The sequence below is a fragment of the Streptopelia decaocto genome (assembly GCF_964273445.1).
Source record: "Streptopelia decaocto genome assembly, chromosome: 1".
Taxonomy (NCBI): Eukaryota; Metazoa; Chordata; class Aves; order Columbiformes; family Columbidae; genus Streptopelia; species Streptopelia decaocto.
Window position 1 is genome coordinate 129,567,548 of NC_138663.1, and position 20,506 is coordinate 129,588,053.

The following is a 20,506-nucleotide window of genomic DNA, read 5'->3' on the forward strand; positions in this document are numbered from 1 at the left end:
ATTCTATAAACTGTTGACATCTTCATCATTGGACATATTATACTCCACTTTATCAGATGTTTCTTCATAGCAAAATGAAAGTATGATTGTAATATATGCTAACTGAATGCAAGCCCACCTGGATGCAAGAGCAGTGTATCAGGTACTGGGTATCTCACCATATGCTACCAATCAGAATATTTACCTGGAGTTTTTAAAAATTTTTGAATAGGCCTACAGTAGTCCATTATTTTATTATTTTTCTTGCTACTTCTCTCTCTCCTAAAAACCCTCTTGAAATAAAGGTTAAAAAAAAAAAAAAAAAAAAGATCCATTACAGAGGCACAGGTTGGGGTATGACTAGCTAGGAAGTAGCTTTATAAAGAGGAAACTGGAGTTCTTGGGGACAGGTTGCACATTAGTCAACAGTGTGCCTTTACAGTGTTGAAAGCTAAAAAATTACTGCCTCGCATCAATAACAGCATAGTCAACAAGCCAAGGGAAGTGACTTTTCTCTATTCAGTATTTGCATGTCTGCATTTAAAGTACTAGGCTCAGTTTTAGGCTTTCCGGTACAAGAAAGGTGTTGAAAAACCCAAATAGGTTGAGGCGAAAGCCACAGATACGCTCAGTGGCGGAAGCATACGATGTACAAGGACAGCTTAAGGCAGTTGGGTTTGCTCAACCTGAGGAAAAGATGACTAAAACCAGACGAACTGCTGCCTTCAAGTACCTAATACATGGTCACAGAGAAGAAAAAATCCAAAGTCCTCTTAGAGGTATGCAGCAAAAGTTAAGGGGCAATGAACACAAGTTACACCAAGAAAATTCTGATTCTGTATCATCAAATATCTAAACAAAATGAAAATCCTCCACAGTAAGGGCTTTCAAATACTGAAACATCTAGCCCAGACAGACTATGGAATCTCCATGCTTGGAGATTTTTCAAAAACTGAATTGGAAAAGACCTTTAGCAAGCTGATCAAACCTTTGAACAGAGGTTTGGACATATGAAATTTAAGAGTCAACTATGGGTCCACTTATATGACTATCAGATAGGTGCACATACAGATATGCTTTTATTAACTAGTACTAGTTTAGCTGTTTGATAGTCAAAATAATAAAAAAAGAAATGGTAGAATGTCTATCATTCATTGTTCATTGTCAACTATTTCCAAAAGCATATACTTGTAACATCCATGTAGAAACACTAATCTTTTAAAAATACAGTTGTGCTGTTTTTGCAAGGCAAATATAATTTTTGTTTACATTTAAAATCAAATTGTGACAAGAAATGGCCTTCTTAACTAAAAAAAAATCATATTCGTTTTAGAGGTTTAGAAAGACAAAATGTTCACTGCCTCCCCGAATTCTTTGCATGTACTAAAGATACATAAACTCCTTCAAACTGTTCTAATCTGTTGCAACAAAATTACTAATATGATCTTATTTATTTTTGAAGTCAAATTCTGCTAGGGAAAAAAAAAAGAAAATCTATTAAAAATATTTCTGAATTATAGAATTTTTTTTCAACATAATATTGTTTAAATTGGCTTGACCAAGATCAAGTCTTGCCTGATCAACCTAGTGGCTTCCTATGAAGAAGTAACTATATCAGTGGACAAAGGAAGGGCGACAGATGCTGTCTATCAGGAGTTCTGTAAAGCCTTTGACACAGTCCCCCACAACACCCTTCTCTCTAAATTTGAGAGATATGGATTTGATGGGTGCACTGTTCAAAGGATGAGGAACTGGCTGCATGGTCATACCCAGAGAGCAGTGGTCAATGGCACAATGTCTGGATGGATGTCAGTGACAAGTGGAGTCCTTCAGGGGTCTGTAGTAGGACCAGTACTGTTTAACATCTTCACCAATGACATAAAGAGTGGGACTGAGTGCACCCTCAGCAAATTCGTGGATGACACCAAGCCGAGTGGTGCAGTTGATATTCCTGAGGGCTGGGCTGTCATCCAGAGGCATCTGGACAAGCTCAAGAAGTGGGCCCATGGGAACCTCATGAGATTCAACAAGGCTAAGTGCAAAGCCCTGCACGTGGGTCAGGGCAACCCCCTGTATCAATACAGGCTGGGAGATGAAGGGATTGCGAGCAGCCATGCCAAGAAGGACTTGAGGGTACTGATGGATGAAAACCTGGACATGAGCCAGCAATGTGCACTTGCAGCCCAGAAGGCAAATCATATCTTGGGCTGCATCGAAAGACTTGTGGCCAGCAGGTCGAGGGAGGAGATTCTGCCCCTTTATTCTGCTCTGATAAGACCCCACCTGGAGTTCTGCATTCAGCTCTGGAGCCCTCGGTACAGGAAAGACATGGACCTGTTGGAGAGGGTGCAGAGGAGGCCACAAAAATGATCAGAGGGCTGGAACAGCTCTGCTATGAAGACAGTCTGAGAGAGTAGGGGTTGTTCAGCCTGAAGAAGGCTCTGGGGAGACCCTATTGTGGCCTTTCAGTACTTAAAGGGCTCCTATAAGAAAGATGTCGGCTCTTTAGCAGGGCCTGTTGCGACAGGACAAGGGATAATGGTTTTAAACCAAAGGAAAGGAGATTCAGGCTAGACATGAGGAAGAATTTTTTTACAATGAGGGTGGTAAAACACGAACAGGTTGCCCAGAGAGGTAGCAGATGACCCATCTCTGAAAACATTCAAGGCGAGGCTGGACGGGGCTCTGAGCAACCTGATCTAGTTGAAGGTGTCCCTGGTCATGGCAGAGGGGTTGGACTAGATGACCTTTGAAGGTCCCTTCCAACCCAAGCTATTCTATGGTTCTGTGAAATACCTTGTAACAAGTGTTGTTGATTTTAAATGAAGATTATGTATTTAGCTTCTCCAATATTATTGCTTTAAATGATCTTCCAGAAGTGTCATCAGAATGCTAAATTGCAGATCGCTTTGTTAATTTGGTGCATATATGAGAGATGGAAAACTAAAGTAAAAGGTATGGTACTCAGTGTTTCACATTCAGTCTCTCTCATCACTAACACTCTATCAAACAGTATTCCTTTACCAGATGATGATTCCTTTTTTGAATAATAGCAATGGAGCTACAATTTTAGAATGGCTTTTTCCCCTTCGGTGCAACTCTGAACTCAATGCATCATTTATATTCTTTTGCATCACGTATAATACACTGTAACACAATTGGATTTACTGGTGCTAGACAGATGAACTCCTAACCTTTAATGTCAGCTGCATTAGCATATAATTTCATATCTATTTTCTCAGATTTATCATTTCACCTTTTACAGTGCACAAAGCTAATGTAACTTCTGCTGATGCCACTGCAAACTGGTTAGGTTATTTTATTCCTAACCTTTGTGAAATGGCAATGTGCTCTTCAGAAGACCTAGAAGACCAAACTGAAATGAATGTGCTCAGTCCCTTCCCCTCTTTTTTTCTTTTTTTTAGGAAATGTTGAGAAGAGCAAAAGTTAAAGAGTCAAATCATATAATTGCTTGCTTGGCTTCAATTATATGTCAGCTGAAAGGCAAAGTTAATACACGAGATTTTAAAATATAATTTTTAAAATAACATCTTTTTAGATATGTTGCCTTGCTGTCATGTCAACTGTATCAGTGGTTCTCTTAAAGTATTGACATTGATCAGAGTGACTTTCAATCTTTACATATCTTGAATATGTATATTAATCTTGTCATCTTTTCTGAATGACAGAATCTATGCCATGCCATGTGTTAGCTGTGCTTTAAATTTTTCCTTTTAATTATGTTTAATGAGGCAGCCCTTTTCTTTCAGCAATTTTCTCAAATTTCCCAGTGACTGGAAAGAATGGTTCTTTGTTTCCAGATTTTCTACCCTTGTTAAAAGTGGTCAAATATATTTGAAATGATTCCAGCCTAAAATTCTGGTCTCCTTTAAAAGTATTCTGATTTTGATCACAAATCTAAAGACTCTTCTAGAATGGACTAGGTTCCTTGGACAATCAACTGCAATATCCTTTATTTACCAATTTTATATCACAGCTCTGGTTGTGTACATTGAACTGTGGTAGAGAAAAGTAAAGGAAGATTGATGGGTTCTGTAATTAATGCTGCAATTTTGCTTGAGGCACTTTATTGTGCTAACAAAGGCCACAATGTAAGACAAATACAAGAGAAAGCAGATAAAGTTGTGGGGTTGTTTTGTTTTGTTTTGTTTTGTTTGTGGTTTTTTTTTCTTTTTTAAGGTAGAAAGAAAATGCGGGTTTTGAATCATTTATTGATCTGATCTTATAGCAGAATTATTCATATTATTTATTTTTTATTTATGTACTCTATAATGGGTGCTGCAGCTGGCTGGGGTAGATGTGACTAAGCCTTCTGTTACAGGAAGCTCTCTCCACCCATTCACCAAAAAAGATTTTAAACTATCCCAGCATTTATGATGACATGGACTAGAAAACTAAGTTCTAAGGAAACAACATACAAAGTGAAAGAGAAGACAGAAAAGAAATAAATACCTTTTACATGCAGCTGTTTTCTATCTCACAGAATCATCACAGGCAAATCCTTGCTTTCAGCTTCAGTTTTAGTCACCCAATGACTTTACAGTTACAACAGACTTTTTCCAACTCCCCCCAGTCCTGGTGAAGTTCTTCCCATCCCCTTTAAAGTCTGTCTTCTCCCTGCTCCTTACCACAGACACTCAGTATCCTCAGCTGCAGGGACCTAGTTTCCCAGCTGAGATTCCCTCTATTGCTGTATGTCCTCACTCCTCCTCACCAGAGCAGGCTCCATAGCTCCCTTATGGGAACTGCAGTCTCCTGTATCCTTCAGACTGTTCTGCCTCACCTGGTCAGTTTCCTTAGAAGAATGTAACACAAAACTGGCAATTGAGCAAATCAGACATATCTCATATTAGAAAGGCAAAAAGAGATGTAAAATATCTGGGGTGAATGGTATGGCTGTGATAACAGTAATCCATAAAACGTTTCTCTATGAAGCATCACAGTTGAGTTTATTATGCTGAATAGAATTCAGAGCAATTCAAAACATCAGGTTTTACCATTTGAAGAAAAAGTAAAAAGATGGTTATATGACCACTCCAGTAATTTACAAAAAAATTCCTTTTCTATGTACTATCACACAGCATGGGAAACAAACAGGAGCAGCTGGAAGCTGCTGTGCAACATGAAAACTATGACATAGTTCCCATCATGGAAACAGGGTAAGATGACTCACACAAGTGGAGTGCTGCAATGGATGGCTCTCAGCTCTTCACAAGGGATAGGCAAGGAAGGAGAGGAGGTGGGATAGTCCTGTATGCTAGGGAGTGTTTTGACTATTTAGAGCAGAAGTGTCAAATTCATTTTCACCAGGGGTCACATCAGCCTCATTGTTGCCTTTAAGGGGCAGAATGCAATTTTAGGACTGTATTAATGTAGCAGTAGTTACATTTATACAGTTCGACACCCCCTGTTTTAGAGCTTACTGATGGTGACAACAGGGTCAAGTGTTTACAGGCAAGAATCAGGAGAAAGGCCAACGAACCAGATAACATCATAGGAGTCTGTTATAGACCACCCAACCAGGAGGAAGATGCAGATGAAACATTCTATAAGCAGCTGGGAGAAATCTCACGATCACTAGCCCTTGTTCTCACGGAGGACTTCAACTTACTAGGTGTCTGCTGAAAATACAACACAGCAGAGAGGAAACAGTCTAGGAGGCTCCTGGACTGTATGGAAGACAACTTCCTGACACAGCTGTCAGTGAGCCAGCTAGGGAAGGTGCCCCACTAGGCATCTCGTTTGCGAACAGAGAAGGACTTGTGGGTCATATGATGGTTGGAGGTCACCTTGGGCATAGTGGTCATGAAGCAGAAAGGTCAGTAGAACTGCTACCCTGGACTTCTGAAGGGCAGACTTTGACCTATTTAGGAGGCTGGTTGAGAGAGTCGCTTGGGAGACAAAGGAGTCCAGGCAGATTGGTCTGTCTTCAAGAAGGAAATCTTAGAGGCACAGAAGCAGGCTGTCCTCATGTGCTGAAAGATGAGATGGCAGGGAAGAAGACTGGCCTGTCTGAATAGAGAGCTTCAGCTGGAACTTGGGAATTAAAGGAAAATTTATAACCTTTGAAAGACGGGTAAGGTAACTCAGGAGGACTACAAAGATGTCATGAGATTATGCAGGAAGAAAAACAGAAGGGCCCAAGAACAACTGGAACTTAATCTGGCTACTACCATAAAAAGACAACCAAAATGTTTCTATAAATACATGAGAAACAAAAGAAGGGCTAAGGAGAACCTCCTTCCTTTATTGGATATGGGGGGAAACATAGTGACAAAGGATGAAGAAAAGGCTGAGGTACTTAATGCCTTCTTTGCTTCAGTTTTCAATAGTAAGACCAGTTGTTCTCCAATAATCAGTCCGCTGGGCTGGAAGATATGGACATGGAGCAGAATGAAGCCCCCATAATCCAAGGGGAAATACTAAGTGACCTGCTACACCACTTAGAAACACACAAGCCTATAGGGACAGATGGGATGCATGCAAAGGTACTGAGGGAGGTGGTGGACGCGCTCACCAAGCCACTTCCTGTTATTTATCAGCAGTCCTGGAAAAACAGGGAGGGCCAATTGACTGGAAGTTGGCAAATGTGACACCCATCTATAAGAAGGGCTGAAATGAGAATCTGGGGAGTTACAGGCCTGTCAGTCTGACCTCAGTGCCAGGGAAGGTCATGGAACAGGTTATCCTGAGTTCCATCGCAAAGCGCATACAAGAAAAACAAGTGATCAGGCCTAGTCGGCATGGGTTTATGAAAGGCAGGTCCTGCATAACCAACCTGATCTCCTTCTAGAGCAAGGTGACCCACTTAGTGGATAAGGGAAAAGCTGTGGATGTTGTGTACCTAAACTTTAGTAAAGCCTTTGACACGGTATCATACAGCATTCTCCTGCTGAAAGTGGATACTCATACCTTGGATGGGTGTACTCTTTGCTGGGTATAGAACTGGTTGGATGGCTGGGCCCAAAGAGTTGTGGTGAAAGGAGCCAAATCCAGTCGGTGGCCAGTCTCCAGTGGTGTTCCCCAGGGCTCAGTATTGGTCCCAGTTCTGTTTAATCTCTTTATCAATGATTTGGGTGAAGGGATTGAGCGCACCCTCAGTAAGTTTGCAGATGACAACCTAGTTGAGTGGGAGTGTTGTTCTGCTGGAGGGTAGGAAGGCCATACAGAGGGATCTGGACTGGCTGGATCGATGGGCTAAGGCCAATTGTATGATGTACAACAAGGCCAACTGCTGGGTCTTGCATTTGAGTCATAACAACTCCATACAATGCTCCAAGCTTGGGGAAGAGTGGCTGGAAAGCTGCCTGGTTGAAAAGTACCTGGGAGTTTTGGTCAACAGGCAGCTGAACATGAGCTAGCAGAGTGCCCAGGTGGCCAAGAAGGCCAACAGCATCCTGACTTGTATCAAGAATAGTGTGGCTAGTAGGACTAGAGAGTTGATTGTTCCACAGTACTTGACATCGGTGAGGCCACATCTTGTATCCTGTTTTCAGTTTGGGGCCCCTCGCAATAAGAAAAACACTGAGGTGCTGGACTATGTTCAAAGAAGGGCAACAAAGCAGTTAAAGGGTCTGGAGCACAAGTCTTATGAAGAGAGGTTGAGGGAACTGGGGCTGTTTAGTCTTGAGAAAAGGAGGCTGAGAGGAGACCTTATCACTGTCCACAACTACCTGAAGGGAGGTTGTAGCATGGAGAGTGTTGGTCTCTTCTCCTGAGTAGCAAGTGATAGGATGAGAGGAAATGGCCTCAGGTTGTGCCAGCGAAGGTTCAGATTGGATATTAGGAAAAAAATATTCTATGAAAGGGTTGTCAGGCATTGGAACAGACTGCCTGGGGAAGTGGTGAATTCACCATCCCTGGAACAGTTTAAAAGGTGTATAGAAGTGATGCTTAGGGACATGGGTTAGTTGTGGACTCAGCAGTGCTAGGTTAATGGTTGGACCTGATGATCTTACAGGTCTTCTCCAACCTAAATATTTCTATGATTCTATGATTAATGATTCATTCAATGATTAAATATCAGAAACTTTACAAACGTGAATTTAAAAATATAATTTTAAATAAGACATAGTTTTGACAATTGCATAAAATGACATCAAAGTCCTTTTAAGTACCTTTAACTTCTTTGTCGTTCTTGAACCATCTGATATCAGCTGCTGGCTTACTACCAGACGTCTTGCAAGTTAGCTGCATCCTCTCTCCCTCCATAACTGGTGAGGTAAATCCAGTAATTTGTGGCTTCTCAGGAACACCTAAAAAGGAAACAAGCAAAATATCTCTGATAGTGTCAGCTGCTGCCACGAATATATGACCAACTTAAAGTTCACTTCATATGCTCTAAATTTCAGGAGCAGAATAATTAGTTCCTTGTCTTCTATCAAAATTGAAATGCCAGTTAATCCTGCTTCCTATTGCAAATAAACTGTCAATCTGTACCATAGTTGATTCTAAAGAATTAAAGAAAACATAAATTATCTAGTTTTCTAAGGGAAACAGATTGTATTTTAAAAACGGTGTTATCTATGTATTTCTGCATGCAGTTCTAGTATGACTTGCTATTATAAGGTTTAAAATGGTCTACAAAGCAAGCAGGATGACAACGTATATTAGAAATACAGCTGTGAAAATACAATATAACTGGCAACAAAAAGCTGAACTTGTCTAAGTTCAGAAGGGATGTTTAAGCATGAATTATGAAGATGTTAATACAAAATCCAGGGGAAAGGGAGGGTGAAAGTAAATACAGGAGCTACTTTATCTTCAGAGAATACATAACCAAAAAACAATAGGTATAATCACAATTCAATTGGCTATGGAGCATTTTTCAGCTGAATCCAAGTTCTTTGGAGGAGGTTACATAATCATGACATACTATATACAGAATATTAAATTTGGAAATAGTTGTTTTTCAATGAACCATGGAAAACTTTTTAAAAATAATGAAGAGAATTGGGAAATTGATTACTGCATGTATAAATCCATCTGACTTCCAAAAACACAATAATAACTTTTTTTAAAGTGATACTGATGACTATAATTTTAAAATCTCTGAAAATGTCATTGTTATAACATGCATCTGCAGCACTTTGACACATTCATATTTGTGGCTAGATAAAGGAATCAGTCATGGTAATTGATCCTGTGCTGTGTATTTCACAATTTAGTTTGTTTACATCTCTTTTCCACAATGACAGATTATGTACATAAAAACCAAGCAGCAGTACCTATTGCATAGTACATTTCTGTAATAAATTTACTCCTCTCTTTCAAGACAGAAAATGGTGTCTACTATAATACCTTGACACTTAAATCTTCTAATCTATAACAGAGCAGTCAACAAAGAGATTATTAGTTCATAAAAGGATAATTTATCTGATTAAAATATGTAATACATTTCAATGGAAAGTATCTCCTTTTCAGATAGAAGGTGTTCCAAGAGTTTAAAATGTTACTTTGAAATAGAAAATTAAAAATACAAAATGAAAACAGATCAGCATCTAAAACCTTGAAGCTTTCTTTCTTGGAAGTAGCTGATGTTGCAAATATTTCATTAATCCCTCCCTCAAACTGAAGGTAAAACGAGAACAGCTGTGAAAGATCAACTTACTTTGGTTCATAAATATTGGCTAGATTTTTTTTTTGTCTTTGCCACACCTTTCTATGTCTTTCTGCCACTTAAAATGTTGAACTGGTCTACTCATCTATTGTTTAGATCATGAGATGCCTCTCTATGGAAAAGATTAACTGTAGGCAGTTGCTACTCCAGATTATTCTACTCTGAGTGGGTATTTTTTGTCCTTAATAGCAAACTTTTGAAGATTTTTGTAAAATAGTCTCACAGGGACTGAAAGGGAGATGTATTTCACATCCTATGCACAAAACCAATTCCCTGGCTGGATTAATGTGAATATTACTGGTGCAGAGGACATCTTACATCAGTCCTATTAAATTCAAACGTCTGCCTGTATATATAAAAATGAAATAAATAAAAATCAAATTTAAAAAAAAATAGTCAAGTTCAGGGACAGAAAAAGGAGAAAAGAATAAAAATCAATCTCTAAAATCATATAACCTCTTAGGTACACAGGTGTGTTTCAATGAACTGTAGCAATTTTGGCCAATTGGGCTACTGACATTCATGGAAACATATAAAGCTTCAAGCAGAAACTTTATTTCCTGGACATCTCTCAAAATCTCTTGCTTTTCTATGTGTATCTATAACCTTTGGGGAAAACAGCAGAGCATTTAGAAGATAAAGCATAAAAGAAACAGCAAACCCAGTGAAAATATGCACTTTATAGACCAAAAAAAAAAAAAAAAAAAAAAAAAAAAAGAAAAGAAAGCAGAATGAGACAAGAAAATGCATAGCTAAGGAAAAATGATAAAGCACTAAAACCCGTTTTGATTTTATGCTTTCTGATCTTCTTCTCTCTGCCCTGTACAATATATTGTTAGGAGATGAATACATGCACCTTCTTTGCACTTCTGGTGCTTGGGATGTAGAGGTTATGTCCATTTTATGGAGCACTCATGCTGCGATATTTGTGTGCTCCCTAATTCATTATCCTGCCACAGCACAAATAGCAAGAGGCATGTTATTTTTCAGCACAGCAATATGAAACAATAAACTTCAGGGAAACAAGATCAGACATTTACATGTATCTTCTGACAAGCTTTAGAAAAGTTCATTCTTATCATAATTTGCCAAAGCCTGAGAAGTTTAACACTTGCTTCTTCATGCTCAGCTATTTATACTTACCGAGAACGGTAAGAAAAGCCTTGGAAGTTTTGACAGGCATTGTAAATAAAGAGCAGGTATACTGCCCTTCATCCGACAGAGACACGTCACTGACACTGATACTCAGTTCATGCCATGAAGCTCGGACCAGCTCAATTCTGTTGTCCCTCAGAGCTGAAAAACAAAAAAACATATTATAGGGTAAGAAACAGCACATTAACCAAGTGTAGTATGTTGTACAAGAGGCTCTATGATGTAGCCTAGAGAAATCATGGCCTAGAATACAGGGATATGGCCACAGTTGTCTTTCTGCAGAGCAGTTTGTTTTCTCCGTGGAATAGAGTGCAAGAGTTCAGCGAGTTTTTTAATAGTGTGCTAAGTGACTTGTAATGTATATAAACCTAGAAATTAAGGGACTTTAGTTTCTTTGGTCTTCCTCTGAAACAAAAAAGTGACTTTGATTTCTGCCCCATAACAGCTTTGGTCAGTGCCTAAAATAACTCCTTCCTAAAACCTTTTTCTTTTTCACATATTTATAAATGTAGCTGAATATTAAAAATCCTGTTTCATCTACTAACAAACTATATTTTCAACTTAGAAGTCTAGAATTGCACAGCTTGCCTACAGATTTTTCTCACATCCGTTACTACTCATATTGAACTGGAATACCAGATTTCTTGAATGCTCAAAGGATATTTCTTATTATGAATATATTGAAAGTTCCACTTCTACATGCATATATAATACATTTAAAGATTTGAGGTAATTTAGGATAGCGGCTTTACTTTTTTGATTATGATCAAACATCTGGTCTATCAGAAAATCCTTCCAAACAAAATTTTGTTTCCATGAAGCCACTTAGGCAAGAGGAGCAGATAGATTTACTTAAATTCAAAATGTCACTTTAGCTAATGTCTTGAAATTTTAAATATTTTAAAGCCTATATTTAGATGAACACACAATTTCTATTGAAAACTACAACAACAACAAAACCACAAACAAACAATGAAAACATTCCTAAACATTCAATTTCTCTGTAGTGAAGTTGTTTTGGGAATCTACATATATTAAGTCTTTTGGCAGAATAGAAATACTAGTATAATAAGTAAGTTAACACCATAATTCTCCTAAGCGAACAATAAAAAATCCTCTGTAACCTCTAGATTCAAATCTTTGACCTGACAGCATTTGAGTCTATTTTTATAGTCAGCCTCTGAAATCAAACTAATACAGGACTGTTACAATTACTGGAAGAGCTATGTTTTGATTTGTGAGAAGAACCATGGTGTTAAAGTCTCTAATGCTGTTATCACTCACCTCTTTCTATAGTCCCTAAAGGCTCTTAGATATAATTCTCCTAACATTTAAATCTTCCAAAGAGAAAAACAAAGCTTTACCGCAGTTCTTTTGCTGCTAAATCTAGATGTTTCTGCCCCATTGCAAGGCTCTCCAAGTGCTGCCAGTTCAAGATGATTTACACCAAAATAAGCAGCTACAATGAAAATTCAGCAAAAATGTCATTTGAATTTGTTGTCTTCTAATGCTAGCATTCAGATTTCTTTACAGCAATCTCAAGCTGAATTTACTGGCTATTTCAGGGTAGGCCAGCTAAAGCTTGACTTACTTATTCTCTGCAGGGCCTGAAGACTGAAAGGTGACAGCTTAAGCAGACCTAACATACAAGCATGTCATGAACTGCTCCAAGGCACTTCAAAGTGACTGAGATTGTGTGTAATGGACAGAGTCAAAACATAACTGAGACATCTTCTGACCAGCCACAGCAAGAAATAAATAATTACGTAGTATATAATATAAAATGCATATAATGATGGAAAATACTGGCAACATTAAAGCAAACAAGCAAGCAAAACAAAAGCCACAACATGGAAAACTATGTATATACCAATATGCTGACACAACAGCCAAGAAAAACAAGCTCAAGAAAACAAAAGTCCATAGAAGCAAGCTTCTACCAACCCAGAACAACAGGCAAAGCTGATGACTCTGTCTTTAGCAACCAAAAGCCCTCACAATAGGGAAGCTGTTGCTATCTTTGAGGAAGTAGATGGGGATTCAGAATTCATTTCACAGTTTTTCAATTCTACTCAGATGCAAACTGAGCATAAAGAAGAATGGTAGTTTATTTCACATTACTGACCCTTCAAAAATAATTATTTTCAAAATGACCCAGAGCTTCGAAATGGTTTGATTACTACCATGCCCATATATATAATTTGGAGAACAGCATATGATTTTTTTTTTTTAAAAAGGACCTTCTGCATCCCATAATTTGAAAGTGGTGAGTTTTGCCTCTCCTTAATCAGAAATTGTTTAAAAATTAATGCAGTATATAATCTAATATTGTATTTTATTTTGTTAAAATTTTCAATTGCTACTGCCTTGTGATAAAGATTTATGTAGCTGTTGAAATACTTTCCTATAGATCGGGCAATGTGAAGAATTCCATGCACTAAACAGAACTGTAATGAATTACACTAGAGCACAAATGGTCTATAGGTGTTGCCAATAGCACACCACTTTTGATCTGACTGGCAGTGAAAAAAAAGCCAAAAAAAATTGAAATACAAACCACCTCCATCAACTATATTCCCACTGCTCCTCTCTCATTTCCTCCCCTCTACACCTTTTTTAGCCTGTGTACAACAGAGAAACTTCAGCTCAGCCAATTTTCTGGAAAACTGGTAAAAACAGCCACTGATCAAGAGCTGATATAGATGTTCCATGTTTCAGCCTGAAGTTAACTTTTATTGAAAGAACAGAAAGAAAGAATTTTATAATGGAAATACCAACACAGAGCCTTTGCAAAAAAAAAAAAAAAAAAAAAACGCAAATAGCTTTCCTTTGCAGGAAAGCTGTTTGTCAGAAGCATTTTTATAAGTGCTAAGTCTAAATGCAATTAATTATCTGTGCCATCAGTTTCAAACCTAAACATCTGTAAGCTTTCCTGTCTAGGCAGACCTGAGACCAAACCAATCAGAACTCTACTGCTATTGCTTAGACAAGGCTAGCACTTACATGGAGTCTTTTTAGAATCTTATTTTCAAACCTTATTCCTACATCTATGTCTGTATCCCTATCTATATTGGTTTAGAAAGACATGAATTCCTCTTAAGAAACTCATTGCTATGGTAGATGCCAGAACTGGTTTGTTTCCATTTTCTGTGTGAGGTACATTTTGCTATAAGGTTGAAGTTGGATCTGAGAAAAAGTGGCTGCCTGTTTAGCCCTGGCTCCTGCAACCTGGGGCAGAGAAAACCCTCTGAGAGAGGGTGACTGCTCCCTCGACCAGCAAATGAACAGTTGGTGACATTGCACAAGCCAGGAGCACTTCTAGCCAGACAGAAATCTCCAGGCATGGAGATTGAGTAGAGCAGGGGTCTTGCTCATGGCAGAGAGTAAACTCTTGACGAGCCTGTTTGATGGTGCAAAGAAGCCCGTGGAGCCAGAACAGAAGCCAGCTACTGAAAGGTATCAACTGGAAAGCAAAAGCTTGAAGGAGAAGACATTCTCCTCAAGGAGCTAGTGGATGGGAAGCAGATTTATTTACAATACTCTGTATTCCATCCCTTTCAGCAGATCTGAGTTCTACTTGTTTAAAGAGTGATCTCATTTAGTTCACTATTCTCTCTTTAAAGGATATGAGCTTCAAAAGCTTTCGATATACTTTTTGATTGCTCTTTCTTTGGAACAAGAATTGTCCCCAAAAGAGCAATTTTACTACAAGGTTCAAGCCAGCTTTAGGCTCTACCACAGTAATTTAAATAAAGTACCATACCGTAAAATACAAAATATTATCTCTTTTTTAATGAATAGCTGAAAACAAAAAGCAGAACATGTATGGGGACATTCTGCATGAATTTGGAGTTTGGTATACACCAATAAACAGATTTCCTATATACTGAAATGCCCATGCATTGTTCAATACAAACAGCAGTAAATATTTCTAGCTCCCCACAAAAAAAATAGAAAACATACTAAAATACAGCTGCTGTATTGTACCCCAGTGACAGTATTTATTCCTCCACCTTTTAAGAAGGTTATACAACTAGCTTCATTTTGTATTTCACAACGTAGTTTCTGAATACTTTCAGTTGTATTGTGGTAATGACTAGACAGACCGGGTGAGCACAGAAGAGAAAGTTTTGTCCTTATAGGCTCTACAAGCTCCATCCTCACTTGATGTGTGTGGTTTACCAACATCTCTCCTACCTATGCCTGCTCATTCATAACCTTCTCTGGAAGCTTTTTCTTTTTTCCATTTCACTTTGTCAGAAGCCAACCCCCTTTTCCTGGGGATTTTCACCTACACACAAAATCATTACCTTATCAATAACTTGCATACCTACATTTTTGCATGATACGGAGGTGTTAGAAAAAGGGTAAATAAGCTGAATATATATTTGATTTCTGGGAAATACACCTTTGCCAAAACTATAACAAGGAACACTATCACAGGCGGCTCCTTCCCGGATTCTTAAGTTGCAGGTACTTAGAAAAAATATAAAATGCAATAAGAAATAAAATTGCATAGTAAATTCCAGTATGCTCTAAGTATATTATTCGTTTTTCTGTAATTCCAAGGCACATGTTACATAGTTAATTAGAAAGGTATGAAACAATTATGCACAAAATACTTGTTCCTAAGCAGATACACTTCATTTATTTTACCTGTCAGTCTCTTTTTCTGTAGAAAAGATTTCCTTTCAGAATGTTTTCTGACACAGAAACAAGCAACCTTGATAATTTGCATAGTTTAGTTTATTATGAATAAAATATACAGTCATGTATCTCAGCTGCATTAATTAGCAATTCTTGAGACTCATGGCCACTGCAATAAACTGGTCTCTTTGTTCACAAACACAAAAAGCTGCACTTTATGTTTTGAAAAAAATATTATGATCATATGTAGTGAAATATTACAATAGGAATTATATCAAAGAGATTAAAAAAAAACTTAGAAATTCACACTGTCATGGAAAAAAAAACAAAACACATTTCATACTGTGTGGAAAAGGGAGTTGGACCTGTTAGATATAGTGGCCAGAAAGCAGCATCTCTCATCTTATTTCTCTAAAATGATTATATCTCATTAGTATTTTGAGTGATATAGTTGAAGAATGGGGAAAAAAACAACCAACCAACCAACTAAAACCAAACCAAGCAAACAACTAAAATCCCAAATCCTCCAGAGTGTTTCACAGATGTTTTGACAATACTAACTTGACATATGCTGCCATCCTGGGATTCACTCAACAAAATTTTCTTCCTCATGTTAGAGCTCTTCCCTCTGTCATGGGAATAATGTAACCATTAGTTGGAACCAGAAAGATTTCTGATAGTCTACACGTTGTGCTAAACTCCCAAAAATTTAATACTTATGAAACTGAAACCATCCTTCTGATTTTCAGACTCCAGCTTTCTGAATGCAGCACCATGGACTAATCTGAAACAGATTTAAAGGGATTTATATTGCGTTTCCAGATATACTTGGATGTACTTCAGAAGCCCTTTTGCCTTGTTCCTGATAAGTTCAATATATCAAGGTGCCTATAGGGATGATCTACAGCACTTGAGCATTAAAATCTATCAGGCCATAGACCACCACCACCACCAGGGAAAGAAAAAACAGAGACAAAAGGGGAGTAAATGGAAGAAAAAAAAATCTATTATTGTTATTCTGTGCTCAGTCTTCCAGGCCACCATACTTATTTTCAAAACATTTCAACTTCCTTTAAAAAAAATAATGTACTCTTTAGTCTGTTACAGTATGAACAGTTTGCACATTTCCAAGTGATACACAGTTATTCTGGTAATGCCTAACCTACCTAGTAGGAACTTGCATGGTATCTGGACCCCTAATATTTTAAAACTTCTCAATTATTTGTACATAGAAATAAATTATTTTTCCTTCCTCTTTCATTTCCTGTCATGCAATTTGATTACTTTCATACAAGAAGGGATACAAGGCTGTAGCAGTGTGGATATTTAGTAATCGCATGTTTTCTATTCTCACATGTGGTGAAGCAATCTTTAACTCTCATTGGAAATCAACTCCATAGCACTGTGTCTGTAAAACTATCACTTTTGCTTTTATTACTAGCTGGTCATGACTGCAACAAAGCCCAAAGGTGAGAAAGATAGATGATCTCTTAATCAGTCTAGGGTCATGACAGGTTTCAGTACTGGGACAGAAACATTGAAAATTAGTCTACTTTCACAGGTAATGCTAATGCAGAGGGAAAAGCACTTGGTAATATGTTAGAAGTTTCTATGCAACCTGTTTGACTGACTGATGTATGTACCATTGGAGTCCTTTAAAGGTGACATCATTTCTAAGTAAAATTAGCAGAAATAATAAAGAATTGAAGGTCACAATACCGTGGACAGATCTTTGGCTAATTGGCTGTGAAATTTTCAGATACATGATGATTTTTTTCCCCATTAGGAAAGTGATTAGTAACACAGATGAGTTCACACAGGCATTCCAAACAGCATCTTTCACAGTTCCATGTCACTTAGGTATTGTGGATACTTCACTCATTTGTTGAACCCCTTCATGTACTTAATAAATTCAGGGCACCACTGAGTTTTGCAGAAGGTGCTAAGTGAGGTTTTTGAAATGGAAGAAAACATAATAATCCTTGGAGATTAGTTTTATTTTCATTCCAGTGTATTTATATTTCTCTTTGAACTCTTCTGAAGTACTTGGTTATCAAAAGGAAGAAACAGGGTCAATAGGAATATACTACTTGTACCTCTAATCATCTGGTCATCTTCTACTTTATGCTCTAGCCTGCAATCTAAAAAGAAATAACTAGATTGTTTTCAGCTGACAAATACTTCTGGGATATTTGATTAGGTTATTTAGAGAATAATGTTCAAGAGCAAGTTGCATTCTGTTTTTTATATTTTTTTAGATTTTTTGCACTTTGGATAATGCATATGTCTAGGCACACAGCAAAATGCCTTCATTGGAAGAGATGATGACAGTCTCAGTAACAGAGGCATCTTCTCTGTGCTCACCTACTCCTCTGAAAAGGCCAAAGCACTGGGGACCAAGACACCTATCCGTACAACATTATCTATTATTTATGAGGGTGGGCTATATTTAAAGAACAACCTTAGATACTTAGGAGGAATATCCAAATAGCAAGATAATTTCTTCAGCGAAATGACAACGTTTCTCTGTTTTCTGCAATCTAGATAAAATGGAAATAGTTTAGGGTGACTTCTGACAACTTATGATCTTGAACACATTCACTCAGTGAGGTTTCTCCAACTGTCATCAATGGACAAAAGGAGGCCAGGATGAATATATGCTCTTCATGAATGGAATAAATGCAGTAAAACTTTCTTGCATGCTAGAGTTTCTGCACTGAGCTACATCTTCTCTCACAATGACTTTCTGTATTCTCTTCAGTTTCTCTCCTTTTCAGAGTGTTCAAGAAACATGGCAATATGCAAAAAGAGAATAACTTATTTTTAAGAGTGTTCATAATGCCTGTTTCTGGAATTAAAGAGGAACTGCACTTATGTGCTGCTTGTCTTTTGAGAATCTTAAGGATGACAGTTATTGAGATCTCCGGGCTGCCTCACATTTTCATGTAAGAAATTTAAGTTTCAAATCCTTCCAAAACATACAGGTTTTTAACTATGAAGATGCTATGTTGTTTTACTGTGTTGGAACAATGTTTAACTATACCTCAAAAAAATAAAGCAAAAATCACATTTGTCAGAATGAAAAGTTGTCTTACAAGGTCTGCTCATTTAATTTCTTCCGCAATGAGGATTTACAAGATTTGCTACTATACTAATGCAACTGGACACGTGACATAGCACAGTTCCCTAGAAAATATTTAACAATCATACTTCTGAAATATGCAGCTGCAAAAAAGTAAAATTGCAAAACAATCTGGAAAGGTAAAAGATGGACAGAATTAAAATAAATTATATTTAATAGATAAAAGTAATTGGTAATCTCATATACCAGGTTGGAGACTGATATTTTGAAAGCAGTATTGCAGGGAAGAAGCCCTGAGGATTACAGAGAAAATTATTTAACTGTATTTTCAAATGCAGCACCATTCTAAAAAGACAAATTGTATTCTGTGTTGTACTGATTCTGGCAATTATGGTAAAAGCAAAAATAATGCTACAGTATTCCAAAACTGTATATATATATCATACTGTGTCATATATGGCAAATTACAGATAGAAACAGTCTCTCAGTTGGAAATGTAATTTCTGAAGGTCTACTGATGGAACACTACTGCATAAGTAATAGTATGAAAATAATACAATGGAGAGCTGTAATAACAGTCCACACCTACATAAGGAAATACTAATAGAAGTTAGAAAAATAATTTTTTTTTCTATAATTTTGAGGGCAATACTGAAAACACAAAACAGTATGTTTCAGGCTAAATTAGAGTTCATTGTAAGTGAGAAATATTAGATAATGACATCACTGAAGTAGAAGGGATAAATAAATACTAAGCCTCTTGCAAACTGAAACAAGAGTACACAGATTATCCAGTTTGTTCGTCTGTGAAGACCAGACTAGGCGATTTTTCCTCATGCTACTGATGTTGATACTAATCACTGTGTTAACAGTACTTAAATGATTGCTGAGCAAGGCAGAGTTAAGTTTGTTTAGGTATTAAAAACTGTCTAGCTAAATAGCACAGTGGTCTACCAAGAAAGTCTACATATTTTAAAGAACATCAATTATACAATATGGTCACTTTTTCCTTTTCAAGAGACTATCCTTTACAGTCAGTGCTGGTGACCTTCATGAACTGGCTTTAGTCAGCTTTGGATGCAAGGAATCCTAGGGGGTAGTCAACAACTCGGCCAAATTTTACACTCTTAACACACTGCTGGAAATCCAGTTCCTCCTCAAACCTGCCCATGTGCAAGATGTTCTTCATATGCATCTGCAGGTGACCATGTCTTAAGGAAGATGTAGAACTGTATTTCTCTAACCTTGTAGATGGTGACATTACAGTTCTGCTCATTCACTAGCTGAACTTGATGACCCCATAATAATGAAAATGTTTTTAGTGGCATGAATGAGTAATACTTGTGGTACAGTCCTGTTTATGGTATTGCTTCATATTTCTTGGAAAACCACCACCCTCTAACTCTCAAGAACATGGTCCTGTTCAAACATACTGCCTCAGCAGAATCTGGAGAGACTTTCTCACTTACTAACGATCTGAGATCTCTCTGTAAGTGAGAACAGCTACAAGATGGGCCATTCTTTCTGCACTTCTTGATCACTCATGTAGATACATAAATTAACATGGTTCTTCCTGTAGCAGATGGATACATTGGCTGGACATGCAGTAAGAATACTTGTTCATCCTAACTACATTAAGGAGTCAGACTCCCTAAAGTCCTGCTGCAGTCAGTGGAGCAAGACAGCTTCCTCCAGAGGCCAATTAAGAACAGGTCACTGTCTTGAAAATATTAGACAACCTGAACAAAATAGTGAAGAAACTGTCAACGATTGATGACTATATCTGCAATCAATCTAGCAACTGCTTCCAGTACCAATGTAGAGTCAAATACTAATGTATACGTCGATACTGAAGATATTAGTCGTGTTACTGATGACTTTCAGATCTCACTATTGAGGGAATTGAAACATGGAACAAAGTATGAGGAGACATCTGAGATGAGTCTAGTGCAATTCCAGAGAGAATTCACAGACAGCTCTTTGGTGGTTTCAGCAATTTTTAC

At 37.6% G+C, this 20,506-nt stretch overlaps 1 protein-coding gene across 2 annotated transcripts in view; it reads right to left on the bottom strand.

Annotated features, from left to right (window-relative positions):
• CADM2 (cell adhesion molecule 2) overlaps positions 1-20,506 on the bottom strand; it is a gene marked incomplete at its 5' end in the record, with an annotated part of 679,347 nt that overhangs the window by 126,367 nt on the left and 532,474 nt on the right. Inside the window, 2 exons of one of the 2 annotated variants that reach the window (XM_082052398.1) lie at positions 8,118-8,255; positions 10,763-10,915. In XM_082052398.1, coding sequence (XP_081908524.1) covers positions 8,118-8,255; positions 10,763-10,915 — 291 coding nt within the window. Of the gene's footprint in view, positions 1-8,117; positions 8,256-10,762; positions 10,916-20,506 lie in introns of those variants that run through there. The other variant, XM_082052399.1, reaches the window with a different exon arrangement.